The 19,044-nt window shown below is 40.0% G+C and overlaps 1 protein-coding gene across 1 annotated transcript in view; it reads left to right on the forward strand.

Moving 5' to 3' along the window:
• Positions 1–19,044, forward strand: part of LOC121931679 (signal peptide, CUB and EGF-like domain-containing protein 1) — a 299,857-nt gene that overhangs the window by 51,758 nt on the left and 229,055 nt on the right. The window contains 1 exon segment of the mRNA XM_042469659.1: positions 12,907–13,041. Within this exon segment, the coding sequence (XP_042325593.1) occupies positions 12,907–13,041 (135 nt within the window).

A 19,044-nucleotide genomic window follows, 5' to 3' on the forward strand; every position in this document is an offset into this window, starting at 1 on the left:
AGTTTCATTTCTCAGAGAAACAAGCTGAATAGTTGAAGTATTTTTTTATTTAAAAAATACCACATTAACTATTTATTATCATGAAAAAAGTAAAATTGTAAGTAATAAGTAGGAAAAATAAGGTTGATGTTTTAGCAGAATCCAGTATGATCTGGAGTTGTTATCTTTCTGAGAGAAATAAATATCCTTCTTGCTTCCCATTTACATATGTTAAGTTTTTAAAATGTAAGCAGGTTTGACAGTTGTCTGTTTTTCAAGGCAGGATATTATAGTTCAGCTACTCTATAGATTTTGAAATGTCCATTAAAATGTATCTGTTATTAGTATTCTGAGCCATTAGATGTATTTCCTATAAATCTGGAATTCATGTTCTTTAAAATTCATATAAATCTATCCGCTCTCCTTTTTTGAAAACATTTGTTTGAACACTGCATCTCATGCTAAAGGGATGGCAACAGTTATCTACAGATCTCTCCTGGAATACACATATGGGAAAGGCCAATATATGCACTGAGTCTGACGAGGAGAATTCAAAACCACGATTTCAGACACTGCATGGGCTCGTATTTGGTCTTCACCCCCATATAAATCCCCTTCAGCATCTGTGAGGGAAAATACTTTGAAAACCATCCATAGGTAGTATCTCACACCTGTAAATAAACACTTCAGTAACTTCTATTGATTTAGTCGTCTGTTTGGGTCTAACAACTGGATTTTTAGCAGGTGTGTACAGGTTGGTTTAGTTTCCCTTTGGCTTTTAAACCACATCACTTGCCTTCAGAAAATAATGTTATCTGGGTTTTAGCTGTCTTCTATGTCTTTTTGTTCCTTGAGCCTGAGCCAGACATCTTATGTTGAAGCAACCTTAAGAGCACAGCATGTGAGTTTTGTTCAGATGCACCAGTTTCGTAATGAAAGTTCTCACTTATTTTTACCCTCCACATTTTGGTAAACTTTAAATTAACACCTCAAATAAAACAGAAGTTCATTGTAACATTCATCCTTTGTGTAGCAAACAATTCCATGTGTCACCTGAGTGAAATATTAGATAGCATGGGAAAGTGTTCCCAATCAGATTATTGCTTCTAAATCAATTTTATTGACCTAGAGGTCATCTCAAGATGTTGAAATAAGATTTCCTCCAAAGACTACAAAGATCTTGCTGGTGTGGACAAATAGCATCTTGGCTCTTCATTATGAATGTTTCCATCCAATAAAATTTTTGTTGGGCAAAACAGTTTGTCAGCAGCTGGATGTTCAGCTTTAATGTTAAATGTTTGTTACATGTTTTTAATGTTATTATTGTAAGCCACTTTGTAAGATCTTGTCAGAGGGTCAATAAAAATTAGCAGTGTTTAGTCAACGTTTTCTTGTCTCAGTTTTGTGGACCAGATTTCTCATTTTAAAACTGGGAAAGGGCATTAGAAAGAAATTGCTTCATAAATGAGTATGGCCCAGCCTTCTCATGGGATCTGTTTTGCACAAATGTTGGTATTATAGAATAAATAAAATCAAAGACCCTGCAAAGGTGTTGTCTATTTTAAGGCAAGGAGATGGAGTTGATGGGTTATTTGCCTCCTGTCTTTTCTGTTTAAACCTTTTCTCTTTCTACTTTAATTGAATGAGCTTTATTTCTACCCCTTTTAGTTGAGATTCCTTAGCTACACATTTATATTGGAAATGTTCCAAGTCTGCCCTTGGAGGAACTCAACTCATTCTCTATTTGACATTTTTATTGAGGAATTTCTCAAATATAATGCGAAATGACACCATGGGGAATTTAAACTATGGCGAGATACTCATCTGGTTAAATATAATTGCTTTTAGCATTGTAATCACTTGAAATTGCAGTAGTTCCTTTATGAAGATTATTATTTTAAGTTCAATTCAGTGGACACAAGATTAATATTTAGCCTCATGAAATGAAGGTTTCTTTATGCCTTAATTTGAAACCAGTGGTGAAATAAACTTTCTGTTCCTGGGCATGAGGGAAATACTTTGTTTTCTTACAAGCAAGTAGCATATTTGTCCAGATGTTCTCTTCTGTTTGATTTTCTTTCCCATTGACTTATTGATTAATTGATTTCCTTTCTCTTCATGCTTTGGGATATGTGTACTGTCATTTTTCATCATTCTTCTAATGAGGTCAAATATCATTTGAGAACTGAGGACTTCAGTCAAATTCTGTTAGGCCAGCTTATATTACATGTACATGGAAAGGTATCAAAGTTTTTATTAAATCTGCACAATCTGTTGGAATATAGGAATTTTCTCTAACATACTGGCAACATAAAATTATTCAGAGATTGCCATTCTGTGCATATTTACTTGCTAGTAAGTTTGATTAGTCTCAGTGGGCCTTTGCTCTAAGGAAATATGTGTAGGCTTGAATTTAACAGCAGCTGATATGTAAGCTTGTGAGCTAAGACATACCAAATAAAGAAATATTTACTCTTGGGGGAGTTCCAGCCTGCGCCTATCCATGATCCTGACAGGACATACCTTTCCTCGACATCCCTTGGGAATTAGCATTGGCTAACCTGACCAGTCTTACTGGATGGGATATTGCTTCATTGGATATTATTTATCTGTAGTATTTCTGTATCACCTCCCAGCCCAAAAGGGCTTCCGAGGCAATGAAAACTTTAAAGTAATACAAAGATAAAAACATTTCAAAAACACATTAAAATACTCTTTAAGAACTCCTACAAGCAGTCTAAAAACAATCCTAGAATCTGGTTTCGAAACAGTTTAATAACAGAAAATTCAAACACTGAAGGCCATGCAGAACAGCACTGGTTAGGCTGCCTGCCAGTAGCTTAAAAGCGATGGGTCCAGCCTAACTCCTTGGGTAGGGGATTCCTCAGTCAAGGTGCTGCTATAGTGAATCTTTGCCGATATGTGTACTCGCCAACCTAACTTCACAAGATGCTGGGGCACACAACAGGGACCTCTCCAAAGATCTCAAATTTCTGGCAGGCTCACATGGGAGGAGGCGGTCTTTCAGATATCTTGGCCCCAAGTTATTTAGGGCTTTGCAGATCAACATCAGCACCTTGAAATTAGTTCAAAAACAAATTGGAAGCCAATGTAGTTCTTGCAGGTACGGTGTTATATGGCCTCTAAAGTGCACACTTGATACCAGTTTGGGTGCTGCATTTTGCACTAGCTGCAGCTTTCGAACTCTTTTCAAGGACAGCCTCACATAGAGCGTGTTACAGTAGTCTAGTCAAGAAGAAGCTAAGGTATGGACCACTGGGGATAAATCTGCCTTACCCAAGAAAGGGCTCTGCTGGGTAACCAGCTGAAGCTGGGCAAATACAATTCTGACTACCATAGCACCCTGGCTTTCCAGCACTGAGCACCCCCAAACTTTGAAACTGATCTTTCAGACAGAGAACAATCCCATCCAGAACAGGTGGTGATCCTAGTTCCAGGTTGGTTTTCCTACTGACCAGCAGGAGTGTTTATCTGGTCTGGATTAAGGCTCAGTTTTGGATCTAGATTTATCTGATGTGATCCATGCTCTTTCAGGCAGTATCAATGCTATAGTCTGGTTTCTTCTAGGAATCCCAAACTATATTAGGACAGGATACCCTCTAGGTATAGATCTAGTCTTACCTTCTACATACCATATCTTTGCCTCCTTCTCTATGGTAGACATTCAGATACTTGAAAAGTGCTTCTTTTGGTTCCATAGGGAATTAATTTTTCACTAATTTTCTTCTCAAACAATTACGTTTAGTAATTTTCTTCTCACTGTGAGTCTATTCATAATTTGAGACTTATTCTGACCAACACCCACATGCACAGAAAATGTTGTTTTCTATGCAAATCACTATGTGCTATATCTACTATTCTGGAGCAGAATAAGTCCCCAATAACAGCATTTTCTGCATAGACATAGCATTTTAGGTGCAGAAAATATTTTTGAGTAGAAATTCTATTTTCTGTACAGAAAACTTTCCACCCTATGTAGAAAATCATGTTTTCTGGAAAACAAAAAACATCCATGTGTGAATTTTGCACAGAATAAGTCCCAACAGGACAAATATTAGCTTCAGTCCAGGAGTCTTCTCATCAGAGTTTCTCTTTTTGACAATTTAAAAAAATATTTTCAAATATTCTTTCCATCCTTACCATGGAATAATGCAGTGGTTCTCAAATTGTGGAGCAGGTCCACAGGGGCAGATGCAAGAGCTACTCAATAGGGGTACAAGACTTGGAGACCCTGATCTCAGCTCCTCCTCTTCCCAAACTTTTTTTATGTGTAAAAATTACATATGCTTTGAGTTAAGTATTGAATTTACTTAAATAAAACTGTTCTAATTTGAACAATGTTATTGCCTTACAAAATGTTAAAATATGAATATACAGTACATGAATATGCGAATGAAAATAAGCACACCCTGGTGGGTTATACACCGCCATATAGTATGTGTGGAGCGCGTACTAGGGTTAGGAAGGGGCGGTGCTTCCGGCCGCCGTTCCACACGGCCGCCGCCAAGATTACGTCATGACCGCACTGCCTCCAAATGAGGCAGCGCGGTTGTGACGTATTGGGGCCATGCCAGGGCGCCTAGCACACCCTTTCTGCGACCCCGGAAGGAGCTCTGTTTCGGAGCTCCTTCCTGGCTTTGTCTCGCTGGGCGCAGCCTTCAGATGGCTGCGCCCAGCAACTCGGAGGAGAAAGGGGCCAAGCGGCCCCTTTCTCCTCCTCCCTTCCATCGCGGGGTGTCCTTGGGGCTTGGAGCCCCAAGGACACCCCTTTCCAGGCCGCGGGGAAGCAGCCTTTTGCTGCTTCCCTGCGGCCTGAAAAGTGGCAGATCGGGGCCGTTCTGGCAGCTGAGGCCCCGATACACCGGGGAAAGGGGCGGGTGCAGGCGGGTGCAGGCTGCCCCAAACGGGCGGTCTGTAACCCGCCTAAGTAAACAAAATAGTTCATATATTATGTTGAGGGGGAGCTGGGACATCCACATTTAAGAGCAAAGGGGGGTTCCAGGGGTAAATGGCTTTCATAATGTGACCTGAGAAATGCTGGAGTTTCTTTGGAATTTATTTCAGTAATGGTTAAAACTTGCCCAAAACCTTATCTCCCTATGTGAGCTTGCCCATGCTCTAGGATCTGCAGTGGAAGGCTTTTAATCAGTCCCATTACCACCCCAGGCATGTATGGTGAAGATATGAAAAAGAGCCTTCTTGGTGGCTGCTCCCACATTATGGAACTTGCATCTCCAAGAGATCCATTTGGTCCCCTCCCTGCTGTCTTTCCATCAGAAGATGAAGAAAGCTTTTAGTTTTTGTGTTGCAGCAGATAAACCTTTTAAAGACATTGTTGTATTTTATTTTGTTATGTTTTAAGCCTCTGTTAATGCTGTTTTAAACTTGTTTTTATCTTGTGTTTTTTAAACAGAATTTGTTTAATTGTCTTTTAACTTCTGTACTCAGCGTTTTTAAATTGTATTGTGATTTTAAAACATTGTATGCCATTTTGGATCCCATTCTGGGAGAAAGGCATTATTCAGAGGAATTAATTAAATTGATTAAATATAGCATGCCCACCTATATTTATTCTACCTTGCAGTGCACCACCCCAAGGAAATTTTCTGGGTGCATAAAATGTTACTAAAATGTCAGTGAGGCTCAACATGTCTGACATGTGCCTCTTATAAATTTAGTTCACATTGTGTACTGCTCCCAGAATCTTCTGAAATATCTTCGGGGGGGGGGGGGGGAGTAGGAATTATTCCTAACAATAGAATATTTGGAAAAGAGCATCCTAAGCACACAGCTTGTTTTCTGCTGCTTAAACATAAACAGTTTGGGGAAGAATGTACAAATATTAATGTATAAGTCTATACTCATCTATAAGTCTAGAAATTTTAGTCAAAAAATTGACCCCCAAAAACTTGAGTTGACTTATCCATGGATCAATATAAGCATGTACTTTAACTCTTATTTTAAAAAGGAACCATCCTGGAAGCACTGACCCTCCTTTCTCTCTTCCATTCGGCCTTTAGCATGAGCACAAATAGTTACGCCTACTGGGATTTTCTTTGGCATTGCTTTCCTTTGCTTCATCCTTTAGATCCTTTGGTACATGCCCCTAAGTATTACCTTTAACATATCCACAGGTCATATCAAAATCCATAATTTTGGCCCCCAAACCTGCCCTCGACTTAAACATGAGATAGTTTTTGTCAGTTTTAGTACTCCTTAATAGCTCATCAGCTGTTGCCACGTTTCTCTTCAGTGGGATGGTGTATGTCTACTTCAGCTTCTGCACGTTAAAGTAGTTTGCTTCTTCAAAATCAGTCATGTAGCATGGTCTACCTGCCCTCTCCCTCTTTCCAAGCAATGTTATAATCATCCCCCAGACGTCCAGTGAAGGATTTACAGTTCTGTAGGAAATAATTTCATAAGCTGCCAGATGTGAAATGTCAACAAGCATTAATTGGTTTGAAATTGCATAATCACTGCTGTGATTAAAGGGTGCAATGCTTTCTTGACTTTCTTTTTTCTTTTTTAGCTTTGTTTTTTAAGCTTTGTTTAGCTTTTATTTTTTAGCTTTGTTTTTCTTCTCCCTTTAGACAGCTGTGTGCAACATGTGGGTCATAAGAACCCCTAATGAATGTTTCTTTTGCTGATGTTTGTTTGTCTTTATATTATCCAACAACTCAACTAAGGTCTCCCCCTCTCATGTTAAAACATTGAATATTGTTAACTGAAGCTAAACAAGTTTTGGAAGATTTTTGGTGTTGTCTAAACACAAAATATTTGGAAGAGGAAATGAAAGAATAGGCCTCTTGCTTAGTCCTCCTTCTGTGTACTACTTTGCTCCTGATTGATGGGTGTCGTATGTTAGGATCTGAGTATGTGCAGCTCCACACTTTAGACAGCAATGGTACACAGATATTGCTCACAACTAATGTTAAAGTATGGATGAAAAGCACCTATCTTAAAAACATGGTGTGTGAATCACTGAAAGTTGCAGCTAAATCTTATGTCTGTGGATTTCAAAAGATGTTTCTCTTTCAGTAACATTTTTATTTCCTTATTGTGGATAGCCACAACATGGCTAACTGTTGTAGAAACCATGGAGTTGCTGGAGTATAGCCACTAGTCAATGGGAACTTGATAAATATGTGGTTATTTCCACTTATTCAGTGGGCTTTACTTTGGTTAGGACTAGCAATAGGGTTTTGGCATGTTTGTCACCAGAGAGCTTTTTACTGTGAGCAGGACTGGTACACAGCAGAGCAACCAAACACTGAAGATGCAGCTGCAAGTATGAACTTCTCTTGCCATTGCATGGAAAAATGGTGACCTGCATTGAGCACATCAGGATTGTGGTTTCTCCTGTCCCATCCTCACAAGTCATTGACTATCAGAGAAGGTCTCATTTGTACTACACATGTCAAAGCCTAACAGAGTGCTGTAACCACCAATGCTGGTCAGTGATATTAAAGATTCATGCCAGTTACCCAGACATTACCAGTCTGACAGTTTTCTGTGCAAAGAAGGATCCTCTAGAATGTTACTGATTTCCCTCCCTGCAGCTCATCCCTTGCCAAATTTATTATTGAATTTCAGTTTGGAATGAGTTCTGCATCAACACTGTTACATGTTTTGCATGCCACTGCGTTATCTTTATTTGACAATTATTTATAATGTGAAGAGACAACATTCTTTTGCAACTAACTGCACTATAGCAACTACATGAATAAAATAAAGAAATGGAGAGGCTGCTGTCATTTTCCTATAAAAATATCTGATATTTCTCAGTCAGTTTACTTATGAAGGTCATGGGTCCTATGCATCTTATAGAAAAGACATAAAGATACTGTATGCATATAAGTAAAATAAATAATCATGCACAATTATGGAACTTTGATCTTCCTGTGTTGCCCAGATATCCATGGCTATGTTGATTAAACAAAAGTTCACATTTTGGTGATTTATACAAGTGGCCCTTTGCTGAAATAAAATTTAAGCTCTTGCAGTACAGTCCTAATGGAGCTTTTTGAAGTAGGCCTGTGTGTGTTTTTATGTTTATGGGTTTCTTCTACAGGTCCCATCCCATTTCATCTCATTTTTCCAAATGGGTCCAACTGTATCTTTAGGCTGGCATATAGTAAAGTGCCAAATTCTGGGGTTCCTTCTGATGAATGAATGTGCTTTGGACCCATCTGTTCCTGAGCATGAGTCACTCTATTTTGGGGGCTGTCACCAGCTACCACCCACTAGCAAGCATACATCACCAGCAGCAGATTTCTGCCAATAGAGAATCACATAGGCTTACAGGCTTCTTCAAACTTATTGTGAGGTCATGAAACCAAAAGATATTAGGTTTAGATTGCTTAACCTTTCAGTGAGCACCATAATATGGATGTTACTCAGGCTTCAAGTGAAAGCTCTCTCAATCAGAATATTTTTCTGACTAGATTTGTACATTGTGCACCTTTTTACTGAACTTCTCTGGAGATTTCTTCCCAGTTGTATCCTAGTTGTACTCTCCTATGGCTATTTGCAATGCTTATACTTTTCTTATTTTCCTAATGGCTATTTAGTCTACATATTAAAGTAATTATGTGAAAGCAAGGTAAAAAATGCTGTCTAGAGGTAATGGCAAATTGTATGGTGATCAGTTCTTGAAAGCAGAAGTAATACGAAACTACAACAACTTTAATGTTAATAAATGGGATTTGACAAAGGTTTGAAGAAAGTGATAGCAGTGTCATGCAGGCACTGTAGGAGACTATAGTCAGTGCTTCACATTTGTGAAGGTTAGGGGCACAGGGTCCGTGTGAAAGTGTCAAAAATGCAAATATTTCTAAAGCCACCCAAACACACATGCTACAAACTACAATTCCAGATGCTGTTTTCTTAAGTGTCATCATCCTTCTCTTTGGAGATTTTTCAGACAGGGGAAAAAAAACCAGGAGTAAAAGGCATTTTCCTGACAAAGTTGTGTGATTGCACTGAATATTTTCAGACAACATCGCGCTCATCCAGGACTTAGCCGGATCCAGGAATGCTTCATCAACAATCCATTCATAGGACATCTCCATGAATGGTTTGTTGCTGGAGCATTCCTGGATCTTCACCAGATAAGTCCTAGATGAGCAAAATGTGTCTGAAAATATTCCAGGCAATTGCAAATCCAGGAAACATATTCAGGAGCAGCCATGTTGGGCATGCAGCAGAATATAATAAAAACCCCAAATCCATAAAACAGTGATGCCTTTATTGGATTAATTAAAGGTGCCATACTATTGTGGATTTTGTGTTTTGTTGTATTTCGCTGTATGCCCCAAAGAGGTACCCCTGAATATCTTTCTTGTCCTAGGAAGAGTTTCTTCTTGTTGCTTTTTAATGGAAGAACATTAAAAATGGATGTTGCCCCATCATCATTCTGAAACACTATTATAGAGTTCTAGCACCTGATCAGGCCATAGAGTAAAGATAAAAAAGTTTCACAGGAGACCTGGAACTTTTTCTCTGCCTTTCCTCGTCACATCTGGTGTGATGCCATCATACTGTGTTTTTCTAAGTATTAATACTGAATATTGGCAATAGAAAGAGAGAAATGCACTGTGTGGTGACAATGTTTTTTGGTGTTAGACATTCCCAGAAAAAGAAGAGGGGAAAACACAATAATGCAGAACTGCCATTGTTCTGTATTGTGTAATTCCTCTGTATTTGAATTTTGTCTTACAGATTTTCTTTTAAATTTTTGTTTTTAAGGATATAGAGTGGCAAATGTTGTTATAAGAGGCTTGGGATAATTCAAGGGTCTGGTCATTGTCTTGGATGCTAAGTAGACAGACTGAACTGTCCTTGCAGTTTGCAGCATGTCAGCAACAAAGATTTTATTATTGCTTAGGGCTGTGTCAATACCTTTAAAATATACTTCCATTTATGTATTGATTTTTAAAGTGCTACAGCCATACCCATTCCTTTTTAGCCTATGTTAGAAGGATCCAGAAAACAATTTGCTTCCACAAATAGCCCCATTAAGTGAATTTAAATTGCCTAAATTTGAAATGCTTGGAGCTAGGACGGTGGAAGGAGATGAGTACCCAATTGCATTATGGCGGTGATGACAGATAATTGCAGACTAGTAAATTCAATACACTTGACATTTGATAAGCAGTTGGCTACTGTTTTTAATAGATGATGGAACTTTGCTTTCAGAAGGATGTTCTGGGGTCTGTACAGGAAATATATCTTGCTGAGCAGCATCTCACTCATAAAGAAACCTGGAAAGACCTAGAAAAAATTTAAGAATTTGACAATAAGACAGCATTTAATTTTTAAAAACTTTATTATGTTTAGGAGAAATTAAAAATCACTTGAATATTTCTTTGTCTTTTATTGGAACTGATCATACTGACAGAAATATAGGAAATGCCTTATATTGAATTAAACTTTTGGTTCATCTAATTTAATGTAGCAGAGACTGATTGACAACGGTCTCCTAGGCTTTCAGGTATGATGGTTTCTTAGTGTTACCTGCAGTAAAACCTGGAATCTTTTGCATGCAAAGAAGATACTGTGTTGCTGCACTTTAGCTTGGCTCTGTGCATTTGTAATATGACTTCTGAATTTTTCAACAAACATGGCACTGGTCATGAATAACTTTTCAGGACATCCTCTCCCTTCCAGTCATGCTGCTGGTAGACCAAACACAGAAGCAAATACCTTTTATGGAAGATCGGATATTGAGAGAGGACAGACTATGCTTATATTGAGACACATGGGCCCAAATCCTATACACTGGATGCTCTTGGGCACATCACTGCTCATCTCAGTTTTGCACTTGTAAAACAAATTTTTTCCACTTTTGTTGCTTTATATAGGGTTAGAAAGGTGTTAATGGATTAACAGCATTAGTTTGTAATACATTTAATTCCCCATTGTGTTTCCAGCAATGTCCAGCAAGATACATTGACACACTAGGAGCAAAATGGCACTCTTCCCTTTTAAAAAAACAACAACAAAACGTGTAAAAACACTACTTTTTAGAACTCCAGTATTTGGGATTCATAGGAATATAATGCATTGGGCCCCTGGTATCAGCTGGGTTTGGTCTCCATCCCCCGGTGGATAAAAATCCATATATACTCAAGACCCATTATACACAATGGGGCAATAAATTGGTTTATTTTATATAAAATGACCAAAATCAAGGTTTGCTTTTTGGAATTTAAAAAAAAAAAACATTTTCAAGATGTGAATGGTTGAATTTGTGGATAATGAATTCCCTCTGTATCTGGAATTGAAAGCTTTATAACACTTAATAGCCATTGATAGACTCCCCCTCTCCCCAACCATATATATAAGTTGTCACCATAATAAATTGTGAATTTTTCAAGAATACTGCTTGGGGAAGAGCTATATTCATGGTAGAAAACATACATCAGATCATTCTAGTTTAGAATGCTGTTCTTTAAGATGTGGGTTCTACGTGTAAGATCAAACACTCATGCTCCTCCCTTTTCTCTATATTACAGGGAGGCATTTTAATGAAGATTTATATTTTTATAAGACAATTTAAATATACAGGACACTTGTTTGTATACATTCAAAAGAATTAAATATATTAAAGGAAACAGCATTAGGAAATAAAATGTGACATTTACAGAGAGGCAGGGTAGAAACTTTTTCAGTAATATATGTGGAAAAAGTTTCAATGCTGTATCTGTATCTGTGGAGCATATCGCACATGCCCTGGAGAACAGGCCCGACACGGAACAGAGCGGGAAGGGAACGGAACGGGGATATCACGTATTTTACCACATGGGAGAACACCACATGAATGCTGCCGATGCTGCCAGAAGTCCCCGTTCCATTTCCTTCCATTCCACACCGTTCTCCAAAGCCTGTGCATCTATCTATCTATCTATCTATCTATCTATCTATCTATCTGTCTATCCACATCCTATATATCAACATTTATCAATAGTTGTCTGGACTGTTCTACTGCAGTCAATCATGTTCACAGGCTAAATATAGGATATGAACAAATATTCCAATACAATGCTTTGAACTTGTTTAAAACTAGCATTTCAATCAAACTTGCCTAAAACAGGGAACATTATTTAGAACATTTTTCAGTATTACATTTTCTAGAAAACCCACATCATTTGATATTTAAGTTACACATGGACAAACTTGTTAGAAGAACCCTCCTCTTCAGTCTCCATTGGTTATGTATAGAAGGCATACACAAGCTGTAAATAAATGCCAAAGAAAAGAAACAAAGATCAAAATAAAAATTAATATAAGAGCCCTGGTGACACAGTGGTTAAATGCCTGTACTGCAGCCAGTCACTCACAATATCAGCCAGGGCTCTGGGTCGACTCAGACTTGCATTCTTCTGTAGGTCACTAAAATGAATACCCAGCTTCTTCGAGGCTATTAGCTTACACTTTGTAAACAGCTTAGTACATCAGTAAGTGGTATAGAAATGTATTTGCTATATAGACCAAATGTATACAACTATTTTTAATAGCTCCATCATGGGCAACACCCACCCATTTTTATGACCTCTGGAGCACTCACCTCTCCCTCCAAAAGCATCACCACCCCAGCCCACTACAGTTCCCTGTCTTTTGCTCTAGATCCTTTCTAACAATGCATATTTCCCTCTTATTTCAAAGTTCTTCTATTTGAATATTTCTTCAACTGACTGCACATAGCTGGGAGAGTTTTTGCTTTTTCAAGGCTAAAAATGGGATCAAGAATCTGATCATCAGGAGTACTGCTGAACAGCCATGGTTTCATAATCTACAGATCACTATCTGGTTTAAGAAGGCCATGATGTTTTGCATTAATATTTATGTTTGTGTCTTTGCATATGTAAGTAGATATATGTATTAACAGAAAAATTGTTTCTTTAGATGTTGATGAATGTCTGGATAACAACGGCGGCTGCCAGCAGATTTGTGTCAATACAATGGGAAGCTATGAATGCCAATGCAAAGAAGGCTTTTTCTTGAGTGATAACCAACACACATGTATTCACCGCTCCAATGGTAAGTTGCCAGTCAGTAACACAGGCAGTCAGCCTGCCAACCCAAATACTGCCAACCCAAATGGCTATTGTTCCAAAATAATTTTGTGGAGTTATTATAAGGTTTGCATTCTCTTTAATGAACAATATCCGTTTGACCTTCCTTTAGACACTTATGTCCACAAGCAGGGCTCACCTCATTCTGATGATGGCTCACATGTGAAAAAACGGGTGGCTCTGTTCTGTTAGCCACAAGAGGGCATACCAGAAACTTTGTCTGATTTCATCATGTTGCATACAATGGGAACAAGGTTTCTCACAGTGGATAATAGGACTCCAAATGGAACACAACATATCAGGGCCACAAATGTATTTTGTGAGTCTGTTGCCTGTGTACTGTTAATTGCTTGCCGTGTTGTATCCTACATATGTCCATTGAATTCTGGTGGTGTCTTGATTTAAACTTTCCACCCCTTTGAGAGAATTTGATTGTACTGTCAGAGAAAGAAAACCATGTTGATATGGTGTCTTTTTCCTTTTCCTATCCCTGCAAAAGAGTTTTGTGATATCTTTAATAGGAGTAAAGTAAAAAAATAATAATAATATCAGAGCATCCAGGACACTGGTAGCCAATGAAGACTATTTCCCCATTGAACTGGGCAACTTTACTTGTAGCATGCCTTACATCTATCCCACCTGTGGCCTTGAAGTTGGACCTGTGTTGTGAGAATAGCTTCTTAGAGCCTGATTTCTCAGATGGTTTCTTAGCAAGCAAGTCCTCTGTATTAAGAAACATCTGAGAAACCATGTTCTAAGAAGCTGTGGATGACTCCACAGATGGAACTGAAAGAGTTGCAGAAAGATTGCTGAAAGAAAGAAAAAACCTGGGAAGATCTGATTAGACCATGGCTATTAAATGTAGATTTTCTGGGATCTCTGGAAGGAATTCTTGGCACACCACAATATCTCAGAACCATTAGCTAGAGTGCTAGGCGGGTTACAGATGGGCAAAAAGGGGTGTATTCATGACGTCATGAAGGTAGAGCCTTCAGACGGGCCTTACCTGAATGCTGCCATGAACACGCCCCCCGCACGCACCAAACGGGAAGAAGCGGCACTAAAAAGGTGCTGCTTTTTTCTGCTTCTTTTTGATTTGCGGCGTACGTGCGCAGCTCCGTATGTAAGCTGCTGCACCGATACGTCAGAATTGCTACGCCGCAAATATAAGTTGCCGGTTTAAAAGCTCCGTGTCAGCTGCGTCGCATAATGGGTCGGGGTCCGGGACATGCGCGGTTTGCAGTCAGGCTTTAATTGCAGCGTCGGCTGCCATGCACCTGTGGAAGCTGCGGCACAGCTGCGGCGCATTTTAAGTCTCGTAACCCTAACCCTAGAGCCACTTGTGCGCATGCATTGCTAGTTGTAAGTTTTGCCGGCGGATGTTTTGGTTGTAGAAAGTGATATGGGAAAGTTTGGAATTTAAAGTGACCCCCTACACACATTCCTGCGCCATTTTCACCTGGGAACGGGCACAGTTCGGCTGCTCCTGGCACAGCTGTGTGGCGGCTCCCCTTTGCCACCAGGCAGGATGGCACAGCCATCCACCAGCACCCCGAAAAAAGGCAGGGGGACGTCTTGGTCTCATACTGAGACGGCTGACCTGATAGCTATATGGTCCCAGCCAAACATTTTGCAGAAACTGGAGCAGTCCTACCTGAATGCTGACACATATCGAGAAGTGGAAGAAGCCATGAGAGCCAAGGGCCACAACAGAACTTTGGAGGAGTGTCGCTGAAATCTCAATACAAACAATACAGAGATGCCCAGGCCAGAGGTACTACGAAGGGCGCCCCCCCCCCACCCTTTTACAAGGAGCTGCATGCTTTCATTAAAAGTGATGGAAGCATCAGACCCAACAGACTAGCCACCACAAGTCTTGAGATGCAGGGACCTTCCAGCATCGGTGGAGACGTGCCACTCTGGCCAGGGCCATAGCACCGCCAACAGTAGCCTGATCAAGCGCTATGGCAGCCACTGCCGTTCGCTGTTCTGTGCCATCATCATCATCACTGCTGCTGTCATCCAAGTCTACAGCTGTCATGGTGGTGGATGATGGGACCTCCATTGCAGCGGCAATGGAGGCGGAGGGGGCGGAGGGGGCAGAGGAGGCGAGGAAGACGGCGGTGGCAGCGGCGACAGCCGTGGCTGTGGATTGCAGCTTCAGGAAAACCACAGGGAACAAAGGAGAGGAGGCATCCATGATGCTGGTGACATTGGCAACTGTGCAAGCGGACAAGGATGCCAACACCAGCTGATCACCAGCTGGCAGGAGACCACCTTTGTTCTTGGCCAGGGTGGGGGAAAAAGTTTAAAGGGGCTTGGGCGCTTTAAATGTGCCCATAGGCTTTCTGCCGCCACTGCTTAGCGCTGCAGCTGCGCAGCTGCGCATCCACCAGCCGGCAAAAGGAAAAAAAAGCCGCGGTTTGGGCCGCCCGTGCGGAAGCTGCTTCTTTTTTTGTGGCGTCCTCCGAGGCGGCGGTATGGAAGCTACGGGTCCGAAACGGACCCAGGTGAGGCGTCTTCATTGCCCCCCGTGTGGAAGCCCCAACACCTGAAGCATGCCCCCGGGGCGGGCCGTCTGGAGGCTCCGTATTCAGCTGAATACACCTCCAAGACGTCTTCTCCTGCCCGTCTGTAAGCCGCCCTAGTCAGAGATCAGGACTTAATATGTAAAAAACGAAAAAGATGGTGTCTAGCACAGACTTACTTTGATCGGCTCTTGGTCAAAATTGTTAAGTACTTAACTTAAAATGTTTCCTTAGCAGAAAACATTTTTTAATCCAGAAATTGGGCCACGTTGTCCATGGGTGTGAAATAAACATTCTCTTGTGTCTTTTAGTAAGTTGTACATTGCCAATGCTTTCATTCAAAGAAGTGCACACCCATTCCTGTTTTTTTTAAATCAATGGATTTCCTTCAGTAGTAAGGTTATGAAATGGTTCAAGAAACAAGAGTTGCGAACTGAAACTCCAGGAAAAGACACTGTTGGAGGTGGACTCCCCAGTCACTTCGGTGGTGAGAAATGGCCCTGTATGTGCACTGGTACATGCACTGGAAGTTCCAAATGATGATACTCTGGAGTTTATCACATTGGGCCAGGAATGGGCCCATTGCGTGCTAAAAAAGGGGTGTTCTGGGGACGGAATGGGCCCCAGAACACATCTTACCGCATGGAGGAATGCCGCAGCTGCCGCCGGGCGTTCCAATTGTGTCCCCGCTCCGTTCCAGGGGGTGCGATTTCCAAGAATGCTTGGAAACAGTTCTCCCAAATCGCGCACCCTGTGATGGAGCAGGGACACGATTGGAATGCCCGGCGGCAGCTGCAGCGTTCCTCCGTGCGGTAAGATGCATTCTGGGGCCCATTCCGTCCCCAGAACGCTCCCTTTTTAGCATGCAATGGGCCCATTCCTGGCCCAGTGCGATAAACTCCTCTATCTTGTACAGTGTTGAGCAAAGAAATGGCTAGGTTTGAGAACATGAAGGCCATTGAAAGAAATCATGCTGGCAAAAACATGCATCCATCTGCTATAGATTATGCTTGTAAAACACTAACAATTATATTGTGGTGTAATTAGAATTCACTGAATGCATTAAACAAAATTAGTTCTATGCCACAAAAGCTGAAGTGCCACAATAAAATTATTGGTTTTGAAAATGCCACAGAATTAAATTGAGTTATTTTTGAGAAATGTTTTTTGACTCACCTTAGATCTCCTACAGTATGTAGACAAATGTATGAGATGCTTCTACTGGAATGAAATAGAAAAGCTAGCACCTAGGATTAGTATGATGAACTTTTTTTTTTTAATTAATTAAAGCTTCAGACAAATCTTATTTTAATAATAAAATAATAAAAGTTTTATTTATATTGCCCTGCCTCTCCCTTCGGATCGAGGCGGGGTTACAACCTGATAAAAACCATAAATACAATCATAAGATACAATACAGTAAAATACAATACTTAAAATACAATCACAGTCCACGAACAGTAAAAATTCAAAACATGCTACAATCGTCAATTACAGGGAATCAATCTGCCAGATAACATGGTGTCTTAATCAGGATCAGGAGGGTATGCCCAGGATCAGTACAGTGTGCCCTTGGTGTCCACTGAGGTTTGGTTCCAGCACCTTCTCCCCGTGGATACCAAAATTCATAGATGCTGAAGTCTCATTATATAGTCAGGCCTTAGTTTCCACGGATTCCCTATCCACAGATTCAGCCATGTATGGCTTGAAAATCTTTTTATATATATATATAAATTTCAAAAAGCAAATGTTGATTTTGCCATTTTGTATAAGGAACACCATTGCACCACACCATGTATTTAATGGGATGTGAACATCCATGGAATTTTAGTAACCATGATAGGTCTTGGAACCAAACCCCAGTGGATAGAAAGGGCTCATTGTATTCAATGGCATAGTAAAATGGTGTTCCTTATATATAATGGAAAAATCAATGTTTGGCTTTTGGAATTTTATTAGAGGAGTGTACTATTTTCAAGCTGTGGATGTTTGAATCCATGAATGCAGAATCTGTGGATACTGAGGGTTGACTGTACCTCACTGGATACTGATTGTATCAGTGGATACTGAGGGCTGACTGAGTGACTTCACTCTTAGGCTCATAGGCTGGGTCTCTTGGGTCTCTTCATGATAAACAAGCAATAGTGACTTGTGGCTTTCATGTTAGTGGGGCTGTGAATGAGGTCAGAATTTGAGACCGATTTTAAAGGAGCTATTTAACCCTTTTCCTAGAATAGGTTTAGCACCCTGGTTAGCTCCTTTAAAGTTCAGACTAAACCCAACTGCAGTTTCACCACCTCATTGTGGAAGCCACCAGCTCTCAATTATTATATGTGAAGGACAGATGGTGTCCTCAAAGTCACACAGTGGTCTTGTAACAGAGATATGGGGATAACAAATGTTTGAGGACATGTTGTTTTCCCATTCACAATAGCTGTAAGAAACAGCAATGGAAGTGTAAGACATCTTCAAGTTTATGCGTCAAACATACAGACTTCTTAAAATGAATCTACGAGGACTGACCAATATATTATACAGGAATATATTATACACTAAGAATATACAGGCATTTGAATGTGGGAGGTCCAGATAACTAAGGTTTCTTTCTGCTTCCTTTCTGTCTTTGAAAAGTATCAATTAGCAAATAGCAAAATGATGGCACTGAAATAACAAGGGTTGGTAAAAGTGAATACAATTTGCATTTAAATTATGCCGGATAAAATTTGTCCTGAATATAATAATTTTTTTTAGTTGAGGCCATGATTATGATAAAATGGGAAATTGATGATAAATATACCAAACACCCTATGTTTCAACTGGATTTGCAAACAATGAAATTGTAGGTCACAGGAATTAAAGAAGGATATTTCTGCTTTAGAGTACCCCTCACTGTAATCTGCTAATCATCATATTGACCAAAAAATTAAAAGTTACAGCTTTTCCAGTTTGTCTTTGGGGCACTATGTATTTTTGGAGTTACTCATAGTTAAATCAGTGTTCTTTATTTTAATGCATGGATATGACATTGGGTGGCTTGTGGTCCAAGTTGCGAGGGGGGGGGGTTCACCATAAACTGGTGGGGTGAACCTTTATCTTGATCTATATTAAACACATTAACAAGTTAAAACCAGTTTAAAAGATTAAAACAATTTTAAAACCCACTGCATACCATTTGAAATAAATCAGAAAGGTCCAAAAGCTTTAATAAATAGTCATATTTCTATCTGACACCTTAATGAAACTGGTATTGCTGCCAGTCATGCATTCAGTGGGAGGACATTCCAGAATTGGGTTTCCACAACTGTTTAAATCGGGATCAGGATCTGGGTTAAAGTGGCATGGTTTCCACTGAATCCAATTTTAGAAATTGAACCAGAAAGGGAGGGGCATGTTTTTTACATTTTTTCCCCATTTAACCCGCATCAAAAAGACGCTGGGAA

Source organism: Sceloporus undulatus, chromosome 5 (assembly GCF_019175285.1).
Source record: "Sceloporus undulatus isolate JIND9_A2432 ecotype Alabama chromosome 5, SceUnd_v1.1, whole genome shotgun sequence".
Classification (NCBI taxonomy): Eukaryota; Metazoa; Chordata; class Lepidosauria; order Squamata; family Phrynosomatidae; genus Sceloporus; species Sceloporus undulatus.